Source organism: Camelus ferus, chromosome 5 (assembly GCF_009834535.1).
Source record: "Camelus ferus isolate YT-003-E chromosome 5, BCGSAC_Cfer_1.0, whole genome shotgun sequence".
NCBI classification, from domain to species: Eukaryota; Metazoa; Chordata; class Mammalia; order Artiodactyla; family Camelidae; genus Camelus; species Camelus ferus.
In genome coordinates this window covers 77,622,838-77,650,435 of record NC_045700.1, presented here as the reverse complement: position 1 = coordinate 77,650,435, position 27,598 = coordinate 77,622,838, and the positions used below count along the sequence as shown (strand labels likewise).

The following is a 27,598-nucleotide window of genomic DNA, read 5'->3' as shown; positions in this document are numbered from 1 at the left end:
CTGGGGCTGATCTTGAGGAACCCTGACACAACCTTGTCTTCAGGCTCCTGAAGAAAGAATATCTTATTCACAATCCACTACTTGGTCCTTATTATGATCAGGCCCCTGGCTATCTCTTCCTCCTTATCTCCCATCACTCCTCCACCCCTTGTTCTAGTTATGCCAGATTCCTTTCTGTTCCTCAAGCATTCCAAGGATGCTCCTGCTTCAAAGCTTTTGTACTTACTTTGTTCCCTCTGCCTCTGCCTTTTCTTCCAGATATCTACATGGCTGTCCTCACTCATGACCCTGCTCACGTGTCACCCATCTAAAATAACTATCCCCTCCCACTCATATTCCTTAACTGTTTACTCCTTTATCTCGATGAATTATTCAGCGCAGTTATCGATATTTTACATTATATACTTTATTTGTTTAGTGTCTATCTTTCCTAACTAGAGTATAACTAAATGAAGGTAGTGACCTTGTCTGTTTTGTTTACTGCTCTATTTTTAGTAGCTAGAAAGGTGGCTGGCATACAGAAAGGGCTCAATAAATACTGCTTGCAGAAGGAATGAATTAATAATGCATCTGTTGGGCATATTTCTCATACCAGGCCACATTATATGCCCACGGAGAGTGTACAGATGTCTGCCTCTAGGTTGGGCATGTGGCAGAGACTGCTAATTATCTATCTGCTCTCTCCTTCTGTAGTGACAGAACCCCTGATTTTTGGCTGGGAATATAGCTACCAGGAATAAAGAGTACACTTCCCAGTCCCCTGTGCGGATAAGAGTGGCTGTGTGACTAAGTGCAGGCCAGCAGGATGTGAGTGGCAGCTGGATGGACAACACCTAGGAAGCATCCTCATAAGAGTGGATTCTATTTTTCCCTCCCTGTTTCCTTCTTGCTGGGTGAAACAGACTGCAAAGCTTGGAATTCGGGCAGCCATCTTGGATCACGAGGCAGCCCTGGTACTGGAAGGTACAGTCAATATAGAAAAACAAGAAAGAAGAGGCCAGATAATATGGAGGCCAATACCAAGTCCAAAGAACCTACGTTTGGACTTGGACAAGAGTCAGCAATAAACTTCTATCTTCTTTAAACCCAGTCAAGTGCAGCTTTCTCTCACTTGAAGTTGTCTCTAATCGAAACTAATACAAGCACTAATCTCCAGTCTGACTTTTTGAAGTCAGGTGGCAGAGTTACAAAATACAAAGCATGATACCATATGAGCGATTCACTTTTCTAAAAGGAAGCTGTGGGCATGATAGGAAGGCCAGCAAGCAGAATGCTATCCTGTGGGAAATGTCAGCTGTGGAAAAGCATTATACAGTAATGCCCCATCATGACTTTCCTGCCTCCACATACCTGTTCGCAAAGTGATGTTGCTACTCCTTCCATCAAGAGGCAGGGGCTATGTCTCCACCCCCTTGAATCTAGGTTGGCCCATGACTGACTTGGACCAAAAGAATGTGACAAAAGTAACATAATGCCAGTTCCAGGATCTAATCTGTAAAAGACCCTGTAGCTACCGCTTTCGCCATTTGGAATCCTGAGATCACCAAGCTCTGAAGCCGGGTGTAGCTTACCAGAAGATGTGAAACCACGTGGAGGGCAACAGAAGCACCCCAGCGCAGAGCCAGCACCAACCGGCAGGCATGTGAATGAGGCCATATGAGTGACTGCAGGCAGGGCCATCCGAAGTCACTGCCAGATGGCCAGCCTACACAATCATAAAAGTGAAACAGCTGCTGTTTTAAGCCACTAAATTTTGACAAGGTTTGTTATGCGGTCATAGGCACCTGGAAACTAATCTAAGGGAATATCTGTTTCTTGCTGCAGAAAGATCCTATGACAAAGGTAGATATAAGTGAAAAGCACTTAAGTTTAGTAACTTTTAAAGAGAAATATAAAGTCTTCAGCTTACCCACTTTAACATTAAAAATAAGGAGCACAAGTCTTTACTTAAAAATGACGACAAACAGAAAAAAGGAGTAGCATAACATAGTAGAAGGAACTTTGGATGAGGAATTGGTAGAATTGGTGGGTATGGTTCTCTTTTCGTTAACCAGTTTTATGATCTAGAAAAAGTGGCTCAGCCTCTTAGTGCCTCATTTTTTTCAGTTGTAAATGAAGCCCACCCCATGCTCACTCACTCATTCATTCAACACTGATTACCCCTGCTGGGAGACATTGTCATGCGGGGTGAGATGACAGTAGACTTTGACTTTCTACTTACACATTTCCGTATAATTTGATTTAAAAAATAATTACCTTTATAACCAGCAAAGATCATAAAGATGTTGTTATGGGCTGAATTTTGCTCCCTAACATTGGTATGTTGAAACCCTAACCCCCAGGACCTCAGAATGTGACTGATTTTGAAGATAGGGCCTTTAAAGAGGCAATTAAGTTAAAATAAGGTTGTTAGGGCCCTAATCCAATCTGACTGGTACATGATATTAATCCAATCTGATCAGTGTCCTTATTAGAAGAGGAAATCTGGATGCACAAGGAGACACCAGGGATCCATGTGCACAGAGGAAAGACCATATCAGGGCTTGGTGAGAAGGTGGCCCACCTACAAGCTAAGGAGAGAGGCCTCAGAAGGAACCAATCCTGCTCACATGTTTATCTTGGGTTTATAGACTCTATAGCAGTGAGAAAATAAACTTCTGTTGTTTAAACCACCCAGTCTGTAGTATATTGTTAGGGTAGCCCTAGCAGACTAACACAGATGTTTTCACCTCGAAAAAGCCCTAGTACCTTCAGGGAGCACATGGTCCTTATTCTTGAGGTGCTCATGTTCAAGTCGGAGGAGAGTGACAATAACTTTTGATACAATGCCACGTGATAAACAGTGCGGTGGAACCACGCAAAGAACAACACGGGAGTCCAGAGGAGGGGGACCCAACTGGCGGGAGAGGGAGACGGATGACGGTGGGTCCAGTGGGGAGGGTTTAGGAAACCTATGCTGGGGATGAAACGCCACTTTCAGTGTTGAAGAAGGAATAGGGGTAACAACTGTCCCATCTACTGGCCTTTCTGCTGACCCTCTGTGCTTGGTTGCCATATGCTGCATTGGTCTCAGATCAGGATTTCAAGAATCAGTAGAATCTCAACAAACACACACACAGAAGTTGGGGACTGGATATACCGATGCAGCGTTGCCAATGTTCCATTTTACTTTTTTTTTCCCCAAAAGGACATTTAAAATGCTAAGCAACACCATCACTGTATCATTAAAGATATTTAAACATTATCAAGGACAATCCCTTATGTTGAACACATTTAGCTTTAAGTTCCTTCCATTGTCCTTGGTTTTTGCACTGCACGTGCAGTAGTCGTACGTATTAGACCAGCATTTGATGGCCACTAGAGCTTCAAAGTAACTTTTATTAATCAGGTTATGAAAACAACATTTAACTTTTTATATGGCAAAAACTAGTTTTTCTCCAAAATCCATACCTCCCTTTCTCCATAGAAATAGAGATTATAGTCGGTAATGGTTACTCAGCTAGAGACTACAACTCCATCCTCTCTTCACAGTGACGTGGGATTGTGTGGCTAAGTTTTGGCTTATGGGATGTAAGCAGAAATAATGTGTAAATGGAAGTTATATGTAATTTCTGGGTCCTCTCTACCTTAAAACATAAGAGACTTGCCTTGGAGTTTCTCTCTTTTCCCTTTCCACAGGTTGGACCACTGAATGTGCCCACAACCTAACTCTGACCACGAGGATAAAGACATTACCTTAGGGAACAGTGAAGCAATAAATGAAAGGAATCTGGGTCCTTGAATGACTTTGTGGAGTAAAAATTCCCTGCCAAGCTGGACTGTTCTCCTTATGTAATGCGAGAAAAAAAAGAGCTTTTATGTTATTTAAGCTTCTGCACATAAATGTATACTTTTTTGGTGTTTCTTTTTGGGAACAGCTTAGTCTTTACTCTAGTAAGCAAGTCCTGCTTTCTCTTGCTTGATTTGATGGCCACAGTGATATCTGCCTTCTAACTTCCCCTTCAGAAGTCCCATGCTACTCCCATGCATTCGACCCACAGGGACAGATATTTACCTAATAGTCCCCTACCTAAGTGTGGAATTTCCCTGAAGGAGAAGCCAGTCACCTTCTTACTACTGTGCATGGTTTCTCCCACAAGTCTCTGCTTTGTTCCCTTTGATCTACTTACGGACTGTGGTTAAGGGAACCATTCCCCTAGTGGTTTGGCTGCTCAGCCAATGGACATGGTTCATCTTCAGGACTTTCCAACCTGCATCTATCACTTCCCTTTTTTACCTTCTGAGCGCTGCCTCTTTCATTTTCCAGAGAACCAGATAATATACGTCTCCTTTCAAATCACAGACACCTTGAACAGTCACTGAACTGGCACTCTGCAAGGTATAACATAAAATGATGAAATAGGGAAAGTATCTGACTTTTCAGTCTACATGGAAAAAATAGACAAATAGGCAATTATAAATTAAAGTGCAAAGCTCTATAATTGGGGTAAGTACAGTGTGTCATGGGAAGACTCAGAAGAGGCACCCAGCCCAGTGTTTGTACAGGAAGGAGTGTGGTCAACAGTGTTGAGTGAAACAGAGGTGTGGAAAAGGTCAAGTAAATGTGTATGTTAGCTGCATAAAGCTGTATGCCTGTTAATTAGTAATAAAACACCATTTTAAAACTTCAAATAATCTAGAGTATGTAAAATAAAAAGTGAAAGTTCTTCCTTCCACACATGCTAATCATAATAGCCATAGTGATTTGTTAATGTTTGGCATATGTTCTTCCAGATGTACAGATACAAAATTAGATATGCCAATATATATCCATGTAGGGTTTATTTTTCAAAAACCCTATCATAGTATACAAACTGCTAAGCAGACTCCCTTTTTCCACATGGACTTGTTTCCTTATCATGCATATATATTTACATAACTTAAAAAACAGTTCATAGATTTCCCTACTAATGATACATTATTTAATAAATCTCTACCTTTTTGACATTTAGGTTATTTCCCCCTTTTTTTTTTTTTTTGCTTCTAACGGTAGTGTTTCAAGGAACATTCTATCCATTGGACTTAGTGACAAGTATTAAGTGAAAAGGATTACAATCTCAAAATTCTATACCTGCCCGAGATGGATGTATATGAGAAAAAAGTAGACATTTTTGGATATATGAAGTATCAGAAAGTTACTTGCTGGTTTTCTTTCTGGGGAATTTACTTGAGGAATCACTCTAGCAAAACAAAATCAAAGCTAAACTATATCTCAGGGAGATTTAAAATGTATAAAAACATGAATGAGTAATTAATATGGCAAAGTTAAAAGACCAGAATAGAGAATCATGCATGGTTTCTGAATGGGAAACTTAAAATTGTAAAGAAATCAGTATTTCCCACACTAATGTTTCAGCTGCTTTCAATTCCAAACAAACCCTGAAAGGGGCCTGTTTTTGAATGATGATAAAATTTTCTAGAAAAATAAGTAAGCAAGAATGGCTAAAAAATGTTTACAAAAAGGGGACGGGAGGTTGGTATTTGCCTTTTCAGATGCTGAAGAATTATAAACATACAATAGTTAGAGCATGTTAAGTACTGAAAATAGCCAGATAAATCAGTGACTCAGAAGTGACAACAGAGCTTATAAAATATAAGACGATAATAAGATAATATATTTTAAAGTTACAAACTGAAGGGTGAGGAATTGTTTCTTTAATAATTAATGTGGGGGAAAAAGGGGTTTTTTGATGAATATTTTATTAGTACTTTGTACCACAGAATATAAACAAATAGATTAAAGAGTTAAAAATTCAGCCATAAAAAAATTGGAGAAGGTATAGAAGAAAGTTTATACCATCTCTTTATGAGGAAGGATTCCCTCGAGCCGAAAAGCAACGCAAGAAACCATAGGAAAAGATAATAGACTTGGCAACATAAAAGTATAAAATTTCTGTACTTAAGAAAAAATACAGAAAAAAGGAAAAAAGGAAAACACAAGCCACCAAATGGGAAAGATTTGTACAACATACGTTCCAAAAACCAGAGTTACTATCACTTGTCAAAACAGTATCACTCTGATACTGGTTAAATCCAATTCTGAGCCTAGTCTGTGCCTAAACCTTCACAGACGAATGTGTCCAAAGGAAAATACAAAACCATGTGTTCTGGCCTAACTTTAAATTTACTGTTAATTGCTTTCAAGTGAGACTTTAGCCCTGTTCTAAAATTGTTATACACTTCCCTAGTTCACTCACTCTCCCATGTTCCCTGACGACTATTTATTACCGTCTTCTCACACTCACACTTCAAACTTCCAGCACCTCTTCCCCATCCTCACTCAACTGATGATCTTGCTTATAGTAGTGATCAGAAGAGAATGTACACACACTCACACCACCATATCCCACCCACTAGCATCTCTCCTCCTGTTTCAGAAGAACCGTCTATGCTCCCCTCTGAACTATTTAAGGACAAGGATCTGTCTCCAGAAATCCCCTATTTCACTCTCTCTCTACTAAAACAGTCCCTTCAGGCTACAGTCATGACATTATTTTTCACATCTGAAAAAAAAATCTCTTTTGTCCCATTTCCCCTCAAATTATGCCATTTCTCACTTTTGCTTTCAACAATCCCTCTAGAAGGAGCTGTACACACCTGCTTTAACATTTCCAGTTCCTCAACTTCTGTTCTCTCTTGAACTCAATCCATTGGGCTTTTACCCCCACCAACTCTACTGCAACTGTTCTTGTTAGTGTCACCAATGACCTTCATTTTTGCTAAACCCAGTGATCAACTCAGTTTTATCTCACATGATCTATCAGCAGCTCTCGACACAAATATCAGCCCCTTTCCAGAAACATTTGGTTCACCTGGCATCCAGAACACCACTCTCCTGATTGTGTTCTTCCTGCCTCACTGTTTTTCATCACTAAAAGGGCCCTCCTGATGGCTCCACAACCTCCAAAAACTGTTCCACCTGTAGTCTTCCCCATTTCAGTGGATGACAACTCCATCTTTCCAGTTGCTCAGACCATAAATGTGAAAGTCATATTTAACTCATTTTCTCATACTCCACTTTCAACCAGACTGAGCTTGTTGGCTCAGTCTTCAGAACAGATCCAGATGCCAATCACACTTTACTATCGTCACTGCTACCAACCTGGTGCAAGGGATTAATACATAACCTCCTGACTGATTTCCCTGCTCCTTTTGTTCTGCACCAACTAGCCAGAGTGCTACTGTTCAGTCAGATTAGCATGTAAGGTCTTTACTGAAAACATTCAGACCCCAGTCTGAGGGTAAAAGCCAACGTCTTCACATATGGTCCACCCCCTCCTCATCCTCACGTCTGCACTCTCTCCTAGCTCACTCACCTTCAGTCATAACAGCCTGCTTACTGTTCCAGGAAAAAGCCAGGTAGCCTGAGCCTTTTCGATGGCTCCCTCCCCTCCTTTGTATCTTTGGTCAAATATCCCCTTCCTTGCCCACTCTCTGTAGCCTCTCCTGCTCAATCCCTTTCCCTCTTTTGCTTTTTTTTGCTTTATTTTTCACCTTCTCACTCATCGCCCTCTAATGTACTATATAATTTTACTGATTTATTTCGTCTATTGCTTGTCTACTTACGTTAGAATGTGAGCTCCACGAAGTCAGAGATTTTTGTTTGTATCATTTTTCACTGATGCAGTCCCAGTGCTGATACATAGCAGCTGTCCAAAAAAGATCTGCTGAATAAATAAATTAATTATGTTCAATGAATATACAAAGGACAAATGGGAGTGTAAATCTCTTCAAACTTTTTTTTTTTAATTGAAGTATAGTTGATTTACAATGTTGTGTTAGTTTCTGGTCTATAGCATAGTGATTTATGTATATATATATACATTCTTCTCCATTATAGGTTATTATAAGCTATTGAATACAGTTTCCTGTGCTATACAGTAGGAACTTGTTTATTCTGTATATAGAAGTTTGTATCTGCTAATCCCAGACTCCCAATTTATCCCTCCCTACCCCACAAACTTTTAAAATGTAACTTAACAATACAGTTGTCCCTTGGTATCTGCAGAGGACTGGTGCCAGGACCACCCCCATGGATACCAAAATTTGAGGATACACAAGTCCCTTATATAAAATGGTGTAGTATTTGTATATAACCTATGCACATCCTCCCATACACTTTAAATCATCTCTAGATTACTTATAATACCTAATACAATGTAACCACTATGTAAATAGCTGCCTACGCACAGCAAATTCAAGTTTTGCTTTTTTTGAACTTCCTGAAATTTTTAAAAAAATATTTTCCATCTAAGGTTGGTTGACTCCCCTGATACAGAACCTACAGATATGGAAAGCCAAGTGTTCATAACAGAAGTCTTAACTACATACTGAGTAATGTCACTTTTAGAAATTTTTCTTAATGACAAAAAAAAAAAATCTCTAACCTGCTGTGGTTCTCAAATGTGACTGCACACTGTAATTACCGTAATTACCTGGGGGAGTGTTCTAAAATATATTGATTCCTGAGCCCCACGTCAGAGATTCTGATTTAACTGGTCTGGACTGGTGGTCATGATATTAGCACCCTAAGATGATTAGCACTGAGATCCATTCATTCATTAGAGGGTGTAGGTGGTAATCCTGTTTGTATCTTTGGGCCCATATTTTTCATATACAAAATGAAGGGGTTAGAGCACATTATCTGTAAGCATCCTTCCAACTGGGACACTCCATGTTCATATAGGAAAATCTCTTATTTAGGGATTTATAGGAAATATTGTTTCTTCCTGGTAATTTATTGGTATATGTGTGTGCGTGCATGTGTGTGAAAGAAGAGCACATGTATCAGCTTTGCAATGCCCTGAAATTTTTTAAAAAGGTACTTATTTTTTATCATAAAGAAACTGAGATAAATCAAAATTTCACAAAGTTATCAAGCCCTCCATTCCAACAGGTGTCAGGCATGAAGTTAGGAGAAACTGTCACATGCTTCTTGTAGGGCCGACTAGAGCAAGGAACAGGACTCTGAAACCAGGAGAGCTGTTTTTTTTTTTTTTAATTGTCATTTGTTTATTTATTTTCACATATGTCTTAGTTCACTGGGGCTGCTATAACAGAATACCATAAACTGGTGGCTTATAACAACAGATATTGAGAAAAACATGTATCTCATAATTTTGAGGCTGAGAAGGACAAGATCTGGTATCTGGTGGGAGCCCACAGCTTGGTTCACAGACATCTGTCTTTTTGCTGTGACCTCACATGGTGAAAGGGGTGAGAAGCTCCTGGGGGTCTTTTTTTTAAGGGAATTAAATCCATTTATAAGGGCTCCGTCTTGTACACCTAATCACCTCTCAAAGGCCCCACCTCCAAATACTACCACACTGGGGATTAGATTTTAACATACAAATTTTTGAGGGGACACAAACATTCAGTCTATAGCAACACAGGACACTGGAAAACATCAGCAAATAGCAAATACTCTTGTTGAAGCATGTAGGTATACAGGATAAAAAGACTTTTGATCCTACAGAAGCCTTCTTATGTTCACTTTGTATGAGTGATTTGCAGCATTTTCTACAATATTCTTTTAAGTACGATGTGTATGATATATACTGCAGTTAGACAAATCTTTCACCAATAAAGAAATAATTTTGTATTAGTTTTGAGTTAGGTCAGTTGCCAGTAATGTTTGGTTTTTCAGCTGAACGAACAATAAATTCAGGCAGCTATTTACATGTGTGGTACACTTGAAAAGAACTTTTTAGAACAGAGAAGCCGAAGTCATTTACTCTGTCATTAGAAAGATAATGTAGCTGAGCTGAATTACCCCATTTAGGGGTGCATTTCTTCCCAAGGGAAACTACAAAGTTATTCCTCACAAGCCGACTTCACTGCCCCCACATAATTAGACACTGGGGATCAGATAAAATGCTGCTGCACTTATCACTGTGAACTACAAACTTTCAAAAAAATCTAATTACTCACTTAGATAACCAAAAAAATGCACTTTTTAGGGAAAATAACCTGTTTTGGAGAAAAGGTCATTGTATGTAACAGACAGAGGGCTTTATATCCCTGCTTTGTAACTGAGTATAAAATGAGAAAATTCACTTCATATGAATTAATTATTAAGTAATACGTAAATAAGTATAACGTGCTTATAAGTGTAAAATGCCTGGCACATAGCAAGTGCTCAGTGTGTGTTAGCATTTATCATTACAGGGATGATTTATGTGGTTGTTGTTGCAAATATTACTAAACATTACTTACGAGGCTTTGGTTAAATCTTTTTATGATTAACGTAAGACCTTTTATTTTTAACCTTGCCAGTTATGCTACAAAGTGGATTATCTCTGTGTGAACACTGTAGTTCTTGTTAAATTTTTTTTCTTGCTAGTTTCACCACGCAAGACGTCTAGTGTCAAACAGTATTTGGCCAGGTGTTTTACTGATGTTGTAATAGTTTCATTTTATTTTATTTTTAAAGATGCTTTTCTTTTTTTAATGGGTTCACGCAGGACCTCATGCTAAGCATGTGTTCTACCACTGAGCTATACACTCCACCCCTGTAATAGTTTTAAATAGATGGATAGTACAAAGAAAGTGAAATGACCATCGGAGTCCCAGAAACCAGAACCTGGTAGTGAACATGGGTAGTGGGTGGTGGGCAAACTTTACAGGAAAATATTTATCTGTGAGAACCCAGATAACCAGAACCTTATGCACAAGATTCTAATGGATGCCTTTCTGCATTGTACTGGATCTCACTAAGTAATATAATATGTTCTTCACACAGTAGTGGTGTTCAGGTTCTGGGCATAAACCACTTATCACCTCAGAATAAATTTATGTTTGGGCTATGAAAATGATGAAGGTCCATAGAACAACATCTTAGAAGACCATGAAGTCATCCTGCGAATATAGTAAAGAGTCAGCAGTATAATCATTATGACCTAACTGGCTGGGCAGAGTGATGGATCTTTGTTTATTTCACTGAATGCTAATATTAGGAAAGATTACCTGGGTGGCAATAGTTGCTCTTCTAGACACCTCCTTTTTTTTTTTTTTTTTTTAAATTAACCACCACCCTTGAGGGGTTGGAGGTAGTTGAAACCAACTGACCTGGGTTGAAGAGTTCCTGTGCTGCCCATGCCATCTTGTTTCTTAAGACTGTCTTTAATTTTGGTGAATGAGAAAGCACTTGCTGCCACTTTCTTTCTGAGAGCTGCTGAGTTAGTAGGGAAGGAAGTGAGGGATGTTCCGCTGAATTCTGTCCTGTGGGGGATGGGCAGAGCTGGGCTTTTCCTCTGAGCACCAGCTTCTGCTTTTGTGGGGTTTGGTTTCCCAAGTATCTGGTTCCTCTTTATAATAGTCAATAAAATTGGTTTGAGCAGCCCTATCTAATTCCTTTTCTGGGAACAATGACCCCAAGGTGCAGGGAGTGGCTAACTTTCCTCAAACGCTTGGCTACAATTCTGTTAAATGTTCTTAATTGGTTTCCTGTCTATTGATAATATCTTAAAGACTTTATCAAATCTTAAAAAAAAAAAGAGGGAGTCTGATTTAAATATTGCTTCTGAGATGATGCTTTTTTTGTCTGTGTTGAAGAATATAGCTTTGAGAAACATCTAGTTGAAGCATCCAGACACATCAGATAATAATGGTAGAATGAGAGCTTCTGATCCAGACTGGGAGTCTTTGGGAGCCCTGAGGTTGGATGTGGCTCTGCCATTAACTGACATGTTTCATCATCTGTTTTATTTGATGTTGAAAATCATGCTAATAATATTATTTTACACCATTTGCCAGCATTACATCAGTGTCTTTGGCACTCTGGACCTTATTTGTCTAAGAACTGGAAGCTTCTGCTTCTTTAAGAATGTCTTGACTCTCTTGCTAATTGTGATTATCTTTGAAACGCTTTTTTTGTGCTGTAATATATCTAGGCTATTTGTCTGTAGATGTCTGGGAAGTGGTGTGGTTGAGCTAAAAATATTCAGAAAGATTCAATGAAAAATTAAGTCTTCTGCCATACAAATTCTCTGATACTCTTCTCAACATATCTGTTACCATCTCAAATAGTTAGATGATCCTCTAAAGCCATATAAATATATCTTGCTGCTAATACTTTATTGCTTTAGTTTATTTTTGACTCATAATTCCACCACTGTAATTTAAGTCAAAAATCACCTTTAGGCTGGAGGGCTCTTGGATCAAGGTTGCCTAGATTCAAAACCCAGTTTGCCCTTCTCTGGCTGTGTGGTTTCTGGTGAGTTTCATCATCTGTAAAATGGGGATAAAAATTACTAGTCATCACACAGGATTGATGAAATGAATAAGTAATCACACCTTAAGCCATTATTGTTTTCCTTTTCTTTAATAACAGAAAATAGGCGAAGGGAAAATACTGTCTACTATTTGCTAGGCACTGGTTGGACAATTTATGAGCCCAGGTAATCCTTCATGAGGTAGGCACCCTTTTATTTTGGATGATTAAATTATGACTAGAAAGCTCAATCAATTGTCCTAAAGGTAACACAACTAGTAAACAGTTCAAACCCAGGTTTGTTTCTAAAGCATATGCCTTTTTCACTATACAACATAAAGAAAATTTTATTCATCTTTTCACCCCAGATTATAATGTTTCAGGGTTTCCCACTTGTTGTTACATGATTTTTTGGGGTGTATAAGGGCAAGTTCGTAACACTGTAAATCAACTATACTTAAATAAAAATTAAATTAAATTTAAAAAATAACAAAAACAAGGGCATGATGACAGCTCATGAAAAGACATGGAGGAAACAAATGCATATTACTAAGTGAAAGAAGTCAACATGAAATGGCTAAATACTGTATGATTTCAACTATAGGACATACTGGAAAATGAAGACAGTAAAAATATCAGTGGCTGTCAAGGGTTAAGGGAGAAGGAACTATGAATAGGTGACACACAGATTTTTAGGGCAGTGAAACTCTATATGACACTATAATGGTGAATACAAGACATTATACATTTGTCCAAAACCATAAAATTTACAACACCAAGAGTGAATTCTAAGGTAAACTATGGACTTTGGATGACAATGTGTTAATGTAGGCTCATCAGCTGTAACAAATGTACCTCTCTAGTAGGGGTGGGATACTGATAATGCGGTAAGGTTACGCATGTGTTGGGGTAGAGAGTATGTGGGAAATCTCTGTACCTTCCTCTCTAAATTTTGCAGTGAATTCGAAACTTCTCTAAAAAATAGTTTATTTAAAAACAAGCACAGGGAAGAAGAGCAAATGGGGAATGGGTGTAATATGAGAGAAGGCTAAGGAAAAATAATGTTTCCAAAGGAATTTAACTACTTGTCTGTCTACCTAGTATTACAGAGTGAAAAGCACCAAGACTAGGTCGGACAACTTGTGCTGACGCGCTGCTTGCTCACAAGCTGCTGGGTGACCTTCAGCAAACTACCTCACCTTTCTGGATCTCAATTCAGATATGCGTAAAATGAGGCGGTAGAGTTGATCCCTAAATTGCCCTCGGGTCCTAAAACTCCAGTCTTGCAGCTAAGGACCCATCCCTACCTTTTTCTTCTTTCAACCCAGACCAGCCTGAAACTTGTTCTTACGCTACTGCATACTTTCTGACGGACCCACTGGGTCCTAAAACACAACAACCGTTTCCCATGACCGTGAGACTAAAGGGCAAGGGTGGAGGACTGAACTCTGAGGGGAAAAAAAAGTGCAAGAAAACCCAGAAGTTGGACAGTGACGCGTACTAACCTGCATAAGAAAGGCTAGGCAAGGCAATGCTGACTCTTCGCAGCGACGGCGGAAGCGGGAGGAGGGTGGGGCCGAGAGCCGATTGGATGGCTGAGGGGGCGGGGCCTGCGCTGACAGTATTGGGGAGGAGTGAGGAAGGCTGCGCCGGCGTCTCTTGATGGTTTCCGTCCTTTGGCTTCCCCTCCCCAGTGCCTGGAGGGCGGGGCGTTGGGTGTGCCGACGCCATGTGACGTCACAAGGGGCGGGGCGTCCCGGGAGGGGTCCTGCCGGCGCGCGGGCGCGTTCCGCAGTCGCTGTTTGGGACGCTGGGTTCGTGGTTGCTGGTTTTCTGCTCCGGGTTTGCTGTCACAGCCTGTTCCTTCCTGGAGCCCGGGACAGACAGGGCACGCGCCCGTGTGTGTGTCTGTGTGTGAGCGGGACTCAGGGCGGAGGCGTCCTCTCGCTGCTTTTTTTTTCTTCCTTTTATCCAAAAAAGGGGGCAGTTCTCACGCTTGCCTTCCTGTCGCCCTATTGGGAGTGGGGTTGGTGTGCGGAGTTGTTCGTCTTTTTTTCTTTTAAATTTGTGAGCGCCCCCCCCCCCCCCCCCCCGTTTTTTTTAGGCTCAGTGCTCTCTGGGCTGGTTTCCTCGGTCCCTGACTAACCGCTTTCTGCCCCTTCTCTCGCCACCCCAGCCCAAGGTCGCCCATCCGCCCTCGCCCCTGGTCCGGGTGGGTGGGAAGCTTTGTCCCGCTCCCTGCCCACTCGAGTCTCCGCATCGTAGCCGCACCTGCCTCAATATGAACGGGGTTAACGACCCCCCTCTTTTTATAAAAGATATTAAGCCCGGACTGAAAAACTTAAATGTCGTCTTTATTGTCCTGGAGATAGGTAAGTGGGGTCCGCAGCCGCTCCGCCGCCCCCTGTGCTTCACGGGGCCGGAGGGAAGGGTGCTGCCGCCGCGAGCCGGGGGCTCCCCTCCCCCTCCCCTCCCTTCTCTCTCCCCTCCCCCACCCACGTGGCCCTGTTGGCCCCAGCCGGGGCTTCAGTCCTACCTGCGACGAGAACCCGGGGCTAGACCTCTTCCCACCTTTCAGGTGCATTGTGATCCTGGAGGAGGAGTTAGCTTTTTGGAAATCCTCATTTTCTAATATACCCCTCCCCCTTTTGATTTTTAAATCTTCACAGGACGCGTGACCAAAACCAAAGACGGCCATGAAGTGAGATCATGCAAAGTAGCAGATAAAACGGGCAGCATCACTATTTCCGTGTGGGATGAAATCGGAGGTCTTATACAGCCAGGGGATATTATTCGGTTGACCAGAGGGTAGGTGTGCATAAAAGTGTTGGGGGGGGGGTGAGAGCGCCTTCTAAGTAGGAGTCTGCGGAATTGACTGACGCCGGGGACCTTGGCAAGTTCTGAAGTTCCACGTCTTTTCAGTGGGCTACTCCAAGGAGTTTGAGCCCCTGAATGTGGCTCAGATGGTGGACACCGTTGGGATGTAATACCCTTCCCTTTAAAAAGCAGTCAGTTTCAGCCGAGAATCTAACCCCCACCCACAAGTCCCTCTTTACAGATTAAGTAGATTTTTAAAACACTTTTCTGAGATTACTCAATCTTTTTAGTAGACTAAGTTAAGATTAACATCAATATGTTCTCTTTTTCGTTAATTAATTTAATATAGTTATCATTTAGTTTTTTTTCCCCAACCCTTTCCCCTTTTTCTTGACCTTTGAAATCCTGACAGTATTTTATTTGTACTCATTTAGACAGTGTGGACATAAATTAAGGTTGTAATTGGAGAATTTAGCAGTTTTGTGGTGTCAGATTTGTACTGGGTTGTAAAAGTTAAGAGGGCAAGTTTACGATATCTGGAAGCCACATTCTCGAAGACGATTTTTTGTGCCCACTGCTGTAAGGTCAGTGTTGTACACAAACCAAAATGATACGCAGAAAATGTTTGGCAGAAGGATGTCTATGATACCTCTGTCCAAAAGAGTTAGTTGACAGATTGGCTTTCAAAAACAAACTTTTTTTTTTAGTTAGTAGACTGCCTTTAAAGGCAAATCTTTATCTTAGGAAGGTGAAATGCCAGAAAGGGGTCTTAAAAATAGATCTTGGAAGCTTTGTGATCAATAGAATTGTAATAATTTATTGATTATAACTATAGGAAAGGTGGATGGAGACTGATGTTGGCATAGTAAACAATCTCAGAGAAGTGCAAGATCACCTTACAAGTAGGAGCTTAGAGCCCTTCTTTTGTATCTGACAAGTCTTACAACATCTTCAGGAAGTGAAATGCAGAGTATTATCAAAGAAGGAAGTGAGAGTCAGGACTTAGACATTTTATTCTCATACACTGACTCATTATGACACTAGTTGTGTCTTTCAAACTTCCATATCTTTGATTTGTACAAAAGAGAATTCCTACCTGGGTGGGTATGGTGAAAACTAGCATAATTAAAGTTTTTTGGCTGCCAAAGTATCTCATCCAGTGATTAAAAGTATTTTATACAGCATCACATTTCAATTATTTCATAGTTTGTAGTCACAGAAAATACATAGATGTGTCCATCAAAAAAATTGTGGAAAAACTAAGTTCAGTAGCCATGCAGTGTATATAGGGTTTTAAGGAGTATAGTTACCGAAGAAAACCAAAGAAACTATTTTCTAACATCAGTGTGACCTTGAAGTTACTACATTTTATCAACTTCCTTTTTTGTAAAATGGGAATAATTATACTTTACTTACTAAAGTAACACATCTAGCAGAGTTTGGACCATAGTAAGGCCCTTTAATTCTGATTTAATCTAAAATCTAAAAATCACTTGAAGAAAGGCATACATCTCAATAATGGTAATTTGAATATTGACGTGTTTATGAGAAAACGCTGCAAACACTGATCTCATTCCGGAAATAAGTGAAAGTTAAATGTTTTAGTTACAGTAACTTTAAATTTTCTCTCAAAATAAGCTTTAATTTTTACTTTAGGAAGGTGAAATATTAGTGCACTGACTTCTAAGTCACTTTTTGTATAATTTAAAAGTGGTCAATGGAGTCTTTAATAAATAACCCTTACTGAATGAAGAGAAATATATAACATGGAGCTAGCAAATTTTTATTAATCTGTGTTAAAAGATGAACTATACCTAAGTTAAGCAATATTTGGTTATAATTTATCATTCTAAATCATGCCATTACCATAGTAGTTGTACAAAGAACTACTGAAAACCAAGCCTTGGGCTTATTTTATAATATTGATTAACTTACATTTTTCTTAGATTTGTGTGAATTATTTTACCTAATGATGCTGTCTGCATTCAGAATGGTTTAGAGTAAATAATAGGTTAGCCAAGTTGGTGCTAAAAATTGTCAATTTGGAAAAGCAGGTAGGTGAAAGATTTGTGATCTAAATTTTTTAGCCCATTGATTAAATTTTACTAAATTTTCAGTAGCTTAGGAACAACACATACTAGCCTATGTTGTTTTATGGAGGCAGGGGAAAAACCATATATCAGTATCTGATAAACCAAGCAAATGAGTGTGAAAGTAAACACTATGGTGTAAATTTTATATGTCCTATGACTAAAAAGTAATTTCTGCTTCAGCCTCTGCAATTTCAAAGTTCTCCCTTTGTTAACTGACTAAAGATGTGATCTTTAGAGAAAACAATGCTTGCTCTGCAGAAAGACTTCTATTTTTTAGAGTTATTTATTGTTTAGTTATGTCAAAATTTGGCAGTAGTGCTTTCTTTGTATTATTCCTTAGTAAGTAACAAGTTAATCAAAAATTAGCTTAACTGTATTTGATTTACTATGTAGACACACAGTTTGATCCCCACCTGCACCCGAATACAGAAAATACAGTATAAAGATTTACTTGATTTAAGTAGAAGGGAATATACATATTTCCAAAGAACTGATGTTTCTTTTCTTTCTAGGTATGCATCCATGTGGAAAGGATGTCTGACACTTTATACTGGAAGGGGTGGAGAACTTCAAAAAATTGGGGAGTAAGTATTAAGATGCATTTCATGTAATTGAATAAATTACAAACTATATCTACAGAATAACTGGTAGGTATCAACTATAAACCTCTTCCTTGGCTTTTTTTGGCTGGTAAACTGAATGCCTGCAGCAGGTTAACTATAAAAATAACTGCATGTATGTGCTAGTTTAACAGCTATCAATACTGTTCCCTATGGTTGAGAATGTCAGTTTTTCCTGGCAAAGAGCATTAAGAAACTGCACTTGAGACATTCCCCAGGGACCATTTCTGTAGGCTTTGGGAATGTGTATCTTTCAGGCATCACAACTGCCATTTGAAGTAAGTTCTGTCTTCAGGTGAATTGCCAAATAAGAAGCTGTGTATGGATTTTAAGCCATACATTTAATTTTTCTTTTTCTCTGTTTATGGGTGAGTATGTACCCATCTGTAAAAGGACTTGCAGCAATGACAGTTGAAGTCCTTTATTTATCTACAGTCTACGGGCCTTACAGGCAGCTGCAATGGACGCTTCCTTAAACCACTGGTAATCTCTACCCTGGGGGATCCATCCTCTGTAAGCCTCCATTCTGGTCTAGATGTTTGGGATGTTCTCATAAAGTGTGGTGTAGGCAACGAGAAATCATAAAGTTCATCCTATTTGGTTAATGCCTAAGACATCTACTTAATGCCTGTCAAAATAGAGGAGAAAGAAAAAAGGGAGGGAGGAAGGAAGGAAAGGAAGGAAGAAAGAAAGAAAGGAAGGAAGGAAGGAAGGAAGGAAGGAAGAAAGAAAGAAAGAAAGAAAGAAAGAAAGAAAGAAAGAAAAGAATCTCTTATACTGCAAGGATAAGATACGTGGGGAAAATACACAATCTTGCTAGCTTTCAAAGATCAGAAACTGGTAACACTGCCTTTGCTAAAAGGAAAACTAGGACTCAACTTATGTTCATATTTAGAGCAGTCTTAGAGCAATGTGTTCTGAGAGGTCTTAGCATCAATGTTACAGAAAGATTTAGGATCCTGTGCCGATCTTGTAGAGAAGTGTTTGTAATAATGGAGGTTGGTTATGTGAAGAACCACTGGAGGTTACTCAACACTTAGTGACTTTGTCAAAGTTAGTTTAGGATTTACCAAAACTGGTTCTAATTTATTTGTGGGGTCAGAAGCTAAGAAAATGCTTATGGGTAATGTTAATTAATATACACCATAGTCAGCTGATGAGAAGCATTAGGATAAACAGTTGCCTTGATAGCCAGTTGTTTTTATTCATGCCTGCAGCATCCACTTTTAACCTTGAATGATTATCTTTGCAGATTCACAGTGATTGGTCAAAGAGGGACTGGATGAGTGTGTGGGTGGATCAGTGCAAATCCATCACCACTGCTGGAAAAACCACTCTGGAACCCTAAACATGGTTCAGTGGCATCAGCCTATGTGGAAAAACAGGACAAAGATGTGTTTCTGAGTCCTTGATCTTTGACATTTATTTTTTGCAGTAGAGAAGAGTTAGAATACAAAATAGAATGTTCTAAACATTGTAGCGATCAGATATTTGATTTTCTTATGCAACATAAGCATTTAGGAAGTTTCTGTTGTAAATGAATTTAGTTAACATGTCGCAGTTTAATTCATTTGACATCTAAACTCTTCATTCCTGTAAGTTATGCATGTTATGTAAAGAAAGGTTGATTATTTCAGAAGTCATTCATATTGTCCTTTATTGTCTTTCAGATTTTGTATGGTTTATTCAGAAGTGCCAAATTTCAGTGAACCTAACCCAGATTACCGAGGACAACAGAACAAAGGGGTAATTAATCCAAATATATTGTCTGTTTTTGTGGTTAGGCTAAATTTGACTGTGTACTATAATCCTATGGCTAGGATGCCAAACCTTTTATAACTTGGGTATAATGAAGATAGTTTTTAAAAAAAAATCCTTTTAAATAATTTCCATTCTGTATATCCTGTGAGTGTATATTAAATATACCATCAGCTCTCCGTATCCATGGATTATTCAGCCAACCAGGATTGGTTCTAGTGCAGAACCCTCCTATACAGAGGGCTGACTGTAGTGCACCATTTATACAAGGGGCTTGAACATCTTCTGATTTTGGTATCTAGGGGGTCCTGGAACCAATCCCCCGGTGTACTGAGGAACGCCTGTATATGCCATTTAGCAGTTAGCACTTTAGAGGAGTGGGGAGTAATATCAGGAAATACAGTAAGATGTAATAGAAGTTGTGAAAGGTCTGGGAACATTCCTGAATATTTTAACATGGAGAGGACTTGGATAAATCTTTTAAAAAATTATTTTTAAAAATCTTTGAAAGTTAAAAAAAGAATTGCTACATGTTGTTATAATAATATAAATGCTTTTTTTTTTTTGAATCTTCATTTGATTAAATGAAAACTTCTTTTTAGGCACACAGTGAACAGAAGAATAATTCCATGAATAGTAATATGGGTACAGGTACATTTGGACCAGTGGGTAAGATTTTCTTTTGCATATTTGTGATCAGGTGTAAGAATTAAGGGAATATATCTTATGAAAGGTTTAGAGGAAAAAAAATTGTCTTTAGGCATAAATTGGTGCTAAAGGGAACTACTGTGAAACAGGGAATTCTCAAGTAACTGATTTTCTAGAAAGCAGATACCCTCTTAAGCTAATTTATTGAGCACATTCTGTATTTAAACATTTGGGCTAGTTACTGGGAATGCAGTGATGAACATTGGCTAATAATAAGAAATCTAAGTTTTGGTGATGCATTATGTTGTTTCCCATTGAATTTTACAAAATTTCTGTAATCTAGTGATTGTTTATAATGCAGGATAACTGGTTATTTTTGTGTACTGAAAGCAGTTTATCTTCAGACGAATAGTTCACCTTAATTTTTCACATGCTGATAGCTGCCTCCTTAAAAGATTAGCCTTTACCCCTCAGATACCCTCAAATGTCAATGTCTTGCATCCCTGTTAAAAGTCTTTTGAAGTCTTTATTCTTAAAGGCCTGAGGAAAAGTCTTTTGTGATTGGCGTTCATTAGGGAGCTGAAGTTTTACCTGACCTGTTGGCTACACATTTTGGCACAGCTGATGATCATCACATTATGGGAAATTTTCTTTTCCTTAGAAAGTTAGAATCACATTGTCTCTTTTGAAACATTATTAACCTTATTTGAACCAAGTGCCAACACTTACATACCATTTTGCCCTTTCTTTGTTCTTTTTCTGTTACAATGTAGGTAGTGCATTATCTATGCTTTTTTTCTACTTTACTCATCTCATTCTGGTACCTAAGTTGCTCTTTTTTCCTCTCCCTAGCATCAAGTTAATGTACAATAATTTTACATTTGGAAAAACCTGGAACTCATGAGTTTTTTTCTAGTAGTTTAAAATTAAAAGTGTTTGTTTTCCTTAATATTACTTGTAAGCATTAATAGCATGGGTTAGAACTTCAAATAGATATACTTCTATAGATCAGTATCTGAAAATGGTGATGATTTTTTTATATTCTTTTTTAGGAAACGGGGTTCAAACTGGCCCAGAAGCAAGGGGATGCCAGTTTTCATATGCTGGTAGAAGCAATGGCCGGGGACCTATAAATCCACAGCTACCAGGAACAGCTGATAATCAAACAGTCATGACGACAATAAGTAATGGCAGGGACCCTCGGAGAGCCTTTAAAAGATGACCTATGCCAAATACTCACATGTGGTCTTTAAACTACGTGCCCTACTTGAACACTTACTGCACTTTTATTTATTGTTAACTGTGAAGACTGTCCTTTATCGGTTTCCTCTTACATTTTTGGTTTGTTAATGAGTGATTTGTTTTTTATAGCAAAACTATTAAGCTGCTCAAGTCTCCTATTGAAGAACAGGAACACTCTGAAGAATAGGGGCATTTATTTTTAGAGCAAAAAGATCTCTGGATATCCTCTAAAAAACCTGCACCCATTTCATGGGTGAGTTACTTAAGACATCAGCATTTTAGCCTCTATGAGTCTGTCTTCTGTATACATTTTGTAATATTTGAAATAAGGCTCAGTGGGACATATTCTATTGTCTTAAATTCAGATATTGCCAACTAAAGCAATAACCACCAAAAAAACAAAAACTTGGTCAATGCTAACAGCAATATGAGTGTTCATGACTCCAGGAATTCTTTATTGAGTGACTGCCATTGAGATTTTCCAAGGACTGAATCATCCTAAACTCTTTATTACCAAAAAATATGTTCTTTATTGGAATTATGGAACAGAATGTGATCTGCATTACAGCAAGACATTTTTAGAAGAAAGCTACATTTATTTTAGGGTAGTCCTACTAATATTAGCTTCGTGCATTACACTGAGTGAAAATTGAAAACTGAGGCCTTGAATGTTTATTTTTTGAAACTACTGTGTTAAATATTGCAGTTTAATTTGAGGGAGTTATGAAGTCATAATAAATATTAACCTAATTATTTTTACAAATTATGGTAGATAAATACAGTGAAGGCAGTTCAAATTGAATTCATGTAGAAATATGTAATCTTGATTTATAGAGTCCTGGGTATTTGCAGAAACTCAGCCTGGAGAGAAAATCCTAGGTATTTACTTTATTTGAAGGGGGGTGTATGTGTTTATTGTCAAAGTTTCTGAACACATTTCACAAAGCCTTATCAGCAAAAATTAAGAAATGGCTCTCTCAAAGAAGTGAATACAGCTTTATGTAGAAATGGAAAGGCAGAATGTATTTATGTGTTGTAAGTGGTCTCCAGTTCCACTTTTTACTGTAGAGTGGATAACTGGTAAATTTTTCCTTTGTTAGAATTCAGCTCTTCTTCAACATTATCTCTTGAATAAAACTTGCATTAATGTTAACAGACCTACCTTATTTTTACTCTTTTAATGATTTACAATGGAGAGCCAGTACATTTTACTCTAATTATGATGATGACTTCAGCCTGCTGACTACTTAGCTCTGTGTCACTTTGTTATTGTTTATAGTACTTCAGTAGCTGAAGATTAAGTTTTATAGAAGTAAGTTTTTCCTTTATTCATACACTGATGATTATAGTTAATTTGGCTTGTGACTAGTATTTTCTTAAGATGTTCACAAAATTACAGATGATTGGGGTAAAAAAAATATTATAAATTAGTACATAATTTAAAAAATCTAATTAGAGGTAGGAGCACTAGCACTGAGTTATTTGTGGGAGATTATAGTGTTAGAGGTGATTTTAAAAGAAAGGATTTTAGAGTTTTGGAAAATGAAAATATAAGATATGAGTTGCTGAGCTTCCAATCGTGGCCTAATTTTCTCTTCACCTGTGATGTTGGGCAAGTTATTCCACTTGAAACCTCTGTAAGCCTTAGGTTCCAAAACTATAAAAACAAGTAAGTAAGTAATATTACCACTCTGTAGAGTTATTTAAGATTTTCCATGTGAATGATTGGAATGATTTCTGGCACATAATAAGCAGTTAAATGTTTGTTGTCTAATCATACCTCAAGAATAGAAAAAAATGCAGGGTTAAGTGTGGAAGTACTGTTACCCTTTAGCATGTTGAGATTAACTAGAGAAAGACGTTCTGTTTTACTTTTGTAGTTGACACTTGCCTCAGTAATTTAATCTTCTTGTTCTGTGTTCTTTATCATTGATTAACAGATTTCTTTTTTCTTAAGGGAAGCCTTCAAAACCAAAGCAAAGTGAGTTACAATCCATAATGAATATTTGCCTTCCAGCCCACTTGGACAGTACTCATCAAGAAGTTAAGAGGAAGAAGTTTCCTGCCTTCCTCCTTCCTGGCACATTCAGCTATCGACTTTTAAACAAGTTTAAACACCTACAAAACACATAAGCCATTTAGTATAGAGATACACACTACTAAGTTTGGGTCCCATTTTATTTCTACAAAACAGTTTTGAAGTGGATTGAAATCTCATCAGGCAGGGGGCCTGTCTTATCTGCGTAGGTTCTTTGGGGAGTTGCTACAGTACAGAAATGGAAAGATGAAACCCACAGGGCCAGATAATGATGCGTAATAGTAAAGGCTGCATTATGCTTTCCTGTGAACATTTAGACACGTTTTCCTATGTTTTACCAGCTCACTCTTTGCTTTGTTCCTGTAGTTTTCGTATTCTATATTTGAGGACAGTTTAACTTGAGGATGCCCTAAATATTTGTTATCACTAAGTATTTGTCACTTGGCTTTTTATCATTTAACATTTTAAGAGAGTTTTCTGAGTTGAGTAATAATGCCAAGGGAATGATACTAAAAACACGTAGATGTGATGTTAGCAAAAAAAAACAAAAAAACAAAAAACAACAGTCTATGTTATCTAAAGAACATTTAAAGTATTGGAAGGTGGTTAACTGGCCCTAAAAAGTTTTCTCAGAAGGTACAAATTGAGAGTATTTTACATCAGTTTTAAGACACAGTGGCAGTTAGATTTTATGTGGCTCTAACATTCCAGTTCAGTTGCTGACATGACTTCCGTTTTCTTCTACCTCAATAATACCATTAAGTATCATAATGTACCTAATGGCTGTTTGCTCCAAGCAGTTTTAGGCTGCTGTGACTCTTAAGAGACATATATTTGAAAGGTTCTAGAGACAACTAACTGGAAAACTATGTGAAAGCAGTTTCCACATGGAACACTTTCCAAAGTCTGTTCTTACCTCTAGACTTGTTCTTGGGATAACTTGCCCTATGATGGCTTTTTGTTTGTTTAATCTAATTTTCCTTCTCTTGTTTTATCCCCTATCTGATGAGAATGAACATTTTTAGTAGGAAAAGAGGGTGACAGTTCTCTGGTATGGGTTTTATGACGGGAGTAAAGCAGATGTACTTAGCCATAGTGAAGACCTGTGAAGTATGCTTCTGAGGAAATCTAATTGTGACCTGTCATGAGTATGTTGTTAGGATTTGAGGGAGAAGCTAGAAAACACTTTAATTTCCAAGTATATTCAAGTTTTCCCCCAAATTCCTTGAGGTTTACTTTATTAGGGATGCCACCAAAATTTGTATTCGAATACCATGACACATTACTCCAGGTTTCAGAGCTAAAGAGTACAATGTTGTTTGTTAAAGCACCAATCACAGACTAAGGAACAGACGAGAGAATCAAGTCGAGCATGTTTCCAAAGGTGTTACTAAGAGCCATTTACCACTATGAGAATTTGTATGATGTAAAGAAAATGAACATTTCAACAAGTTTGACAAGTAGACATTTAAGCCTTTTGAAAGGACTTGATAGGTAATACACAATTTTATTGCGACTCTCCATAGTTTTAAGAACATGCCTACTGAGAGCTTGGAGACTAGCTGCTGAATTATATGAGAGCCCTGGTCTCTTAAGACTTGACACCACAGTCCTCATGGGCACATCATGCTTATTGTCTCACACCCTCAACTGAAGGAAGTACTGTTGATGAGTCTTTAAAAACCAGTTCTTTAACCATTTTCAACCAACAATTTAAGTACATTTTTTCTATTTCTTGTCACTAAAATTTATGCTACTGGACATGGAAGAGATAGTCCAATTTCTTAGTTCACATATTGAAAATATGTTGAATAAAATTCTCAAAGAATAGTTTATAAACCTCCTTGAGATTCTCCCCAGGAACTTGTTAGAGATACACATGACTTCTCTGCTCAGAAGGATAATTTATAAGTGGGAGAGGTGCAGTTGAAACAAAGACCTGGAAGATGTTTGTTTCCTGCCTTAATATCTCTCATTAATACAGAAGTAACTTTGTTTTGAAATATATATACACACATACACATACCAGTTTATCTTTATGGAGCTAGAATATACCAAGGTTCTGGATTATAAAACGTGGAAAAATTACTTAAAAGCATATAATTCCAGAGGTCAGAATTAATGGGTAAAGCATAGTAGTTTCAAGCAGAATAGAGTTTTGAGTATGGCCTCTGAATATGAGCACTGTAAGTTTTGACTTAGGTTCAAATAGAATATATTAAAATCAGATTATCCATAGTGGAGTTGCCTAGCTTCATCTGGACCTGTGTAGATCTAAGTGAAAATGAGCCTTTTCACTGAAGCTTTCTGTTTAAAAAATTAAAATAGATTTTACTACTGCTTATTTCAGCAAATGTTTGCAGCATCTTACACCTTCCTCATATCTCCCAGAGCATTCCTCAATTCCCTACTTTATTATGTGGAGATGCTGGCCAAACAAAAATGGGGCTGGAGGCAGGATAAACATTCCTGAGAATGCCTATAGAACCTGCCACTTAACAGATCTCAATCCTGTTCTGTACAGAGGGGCAGATATCATTAAAATTTTCCATATATAAGTAACATACAAGACATGAATTTGACTGCCACATGGGGCCTAGTCTTTTGTTTCAAATGTGTATAACCCCAGTCGGAAGCTGAGTAAGACCTCTGACCTAAGTCTGGACTGCTTAAGGATAGACCAAACCCAATGAAAACGGAGTCGTCAGCACAACTAGTGCCATCTACTGGGTGATTACTATATTGTTTCAGTAGTTTAGGAATCTGGCTTAATGTGGGGAAAAGTTTCCATTATTCAACTGGATAAAATTTTTTGATGGGTTAAGCATGATATAGAAGATCATTAAGGAGAAGTTGGGCTGTCTGTTTAGTTTTAGTTTATGAACAGGCAATACTGATGTCAAAAGTAAATTCCCCTTAGTTAAGCAGGTTTATTAAACAGCTGCCCCTAAAGTTACAGAAAATACGGGAATTGTTGCCAAGTTTTGTATTCTTGTTAGAGTTGTCAATAATACTGATGGGAAGTGTATAAACTGTTAAAAATATCTTTGGGTGGGTGGTGGTTGGGTAAGAACAGTTGAAGTAGAACACGAAAAAGCCCTTAGAAATTGTATTCCTTTACTAAGTGGTATTTTGTCAAATCCTGGCCAAGTGACTGCTGCTGTTCTTGAAGTTATGTTAGCTTTGCAGAACATAACCTATTTTAAATGCCAGATACAATGTGCATTGCTGGAAAGAATATCATTTTGAGCTGAAGGGATCTTGGTTTCAGTCCTAGATCTAATATTTACTGGCTCTATGACCTTGAGCTTTGTTATAAAATGAGGATATTGGGGCTGTATACTGGCAGGGCTCTGAGAACTATGTGAGTCAATGTATGCAAAACATCTGTTCCATATCTAGGGCTCAGCAAATGCTATGCTCTTTCCCCATGAGCAATGGAAATGAGGCAAATACTGGTCATTTCTTCATGCCGTTATTAGGAGACAATCTTTTCCGTAATTAAAAATCTGAAATATACGCAATTTAAATAACTGCAATTAGGTTTTGTTTTTTAAAAACAAGCTTTTGCAGTCTTTTCTGGGTGCAGAAAAGTACATATGCTGACAATTTACCACAATTACCAAGACTGCATGTGTGGTTGAGTCTTCATCGAAAAGATCTGCCCAGTAGCTGAGGACCCTGTGCTGTTTTTCCATTCATCTTTGCCCAGAGGGTGAGGACATGATTATGAAAGTGCAGGGGAAAAGGGAGGACATGTGGGCCAGGTTTATGTCAGGCGGGAGGTCAGTGGCCAAGAGGAAAGCAGAGGACACTGGAAGGAATTCTATATTCGCAGGGACAGCCCTCAGGACTGCTGTGTATCCAGAATTTGCTTGTTTGCTTTTGATAAAGTATTGGGTAATTTTCCCCAAGGTTTTTTTTTGAAAAAAAATTAAAACATGCAGTGATGTTGAAAGAACTGTAGTGTAAACACCTGTGTCCTCACCAGCTAGATTTTACTGTTACCATCGGACGATACTTGTTTTTATTACATCCGTCCGTTCATCCTATTCTATCCATTAATCTATTTTCAATACATTTCAAGTAAACTGCAGACATCAGTGCACTAAATATTTCTCTGTTTCAGGAT

The 27,598-nt window shown here is 38.3% G+C and overlaps 1 protein-coding gene and 1 long non-coding RNA gene across 4 annotated transcripts in view; both read left to right on the top strand.

Moving 5' to 3' along the window:
• LOC116663762 overlaps positions 1-884 on the top strand; it is a 65,765-nt gene extending 64,881 nt beyond the window's left edge. Inside the window, exon 3 of the long non-coding RNA XR_004320086.1 lies at positions 694-884. This is a non-coding gene — a long non-coding RNA (uncharacterized LOC116663762). The remainder of the gene's footprint in view (positions 1-693) is intronic.
• Positions 885-14,024: 13,140 nt separating this feature from the next.
• Positions 14,025-22,589, top strand: NABP1 (nucleic acid binding protein 1). Of its 3 annotated transcripts, XM_032480148.1 has the most exons (7): positions 14,040-14,150; positions 14,427-14,622; positions 14,920-15,058; positions 17,673-17,744; positions 19,451-19,526; positions 20,141-20,207; positions 21,239-22,589. In XM_032480148.1, exons 2-7 carry the CDS (start codon positions 14,532-14,534, stop codon positions 21,406-21,408), a joined length of 615 nt encoding a protein of 204 aa, XP_032336039.1. In that variant the 5' UTR covers positions 14,040-14,150; positions 14,427-14,531; the 3' UTR covers positions 21,409-22,589. The 3 variants fall into 3 exon arrangements, with proteins under 3 accessions (XP_006186872.1, XP_032336038.1, XP_032336039.1); XM_006186810.3 differs by lacking the exon at positions 14,427-14,622 and having other exon boundaries at positions 14,025-14,150; positions 21,239-21,716; XM_032480147.1 differs by lacking the exon at positions 14,427-14,622 and having other exon boundaries at positions 14,038-14,138; positions 21,239-21,716.
• The last annotated feature ends 5,009 nt before the right edge of the window (positions 22,590-27,598 follow it).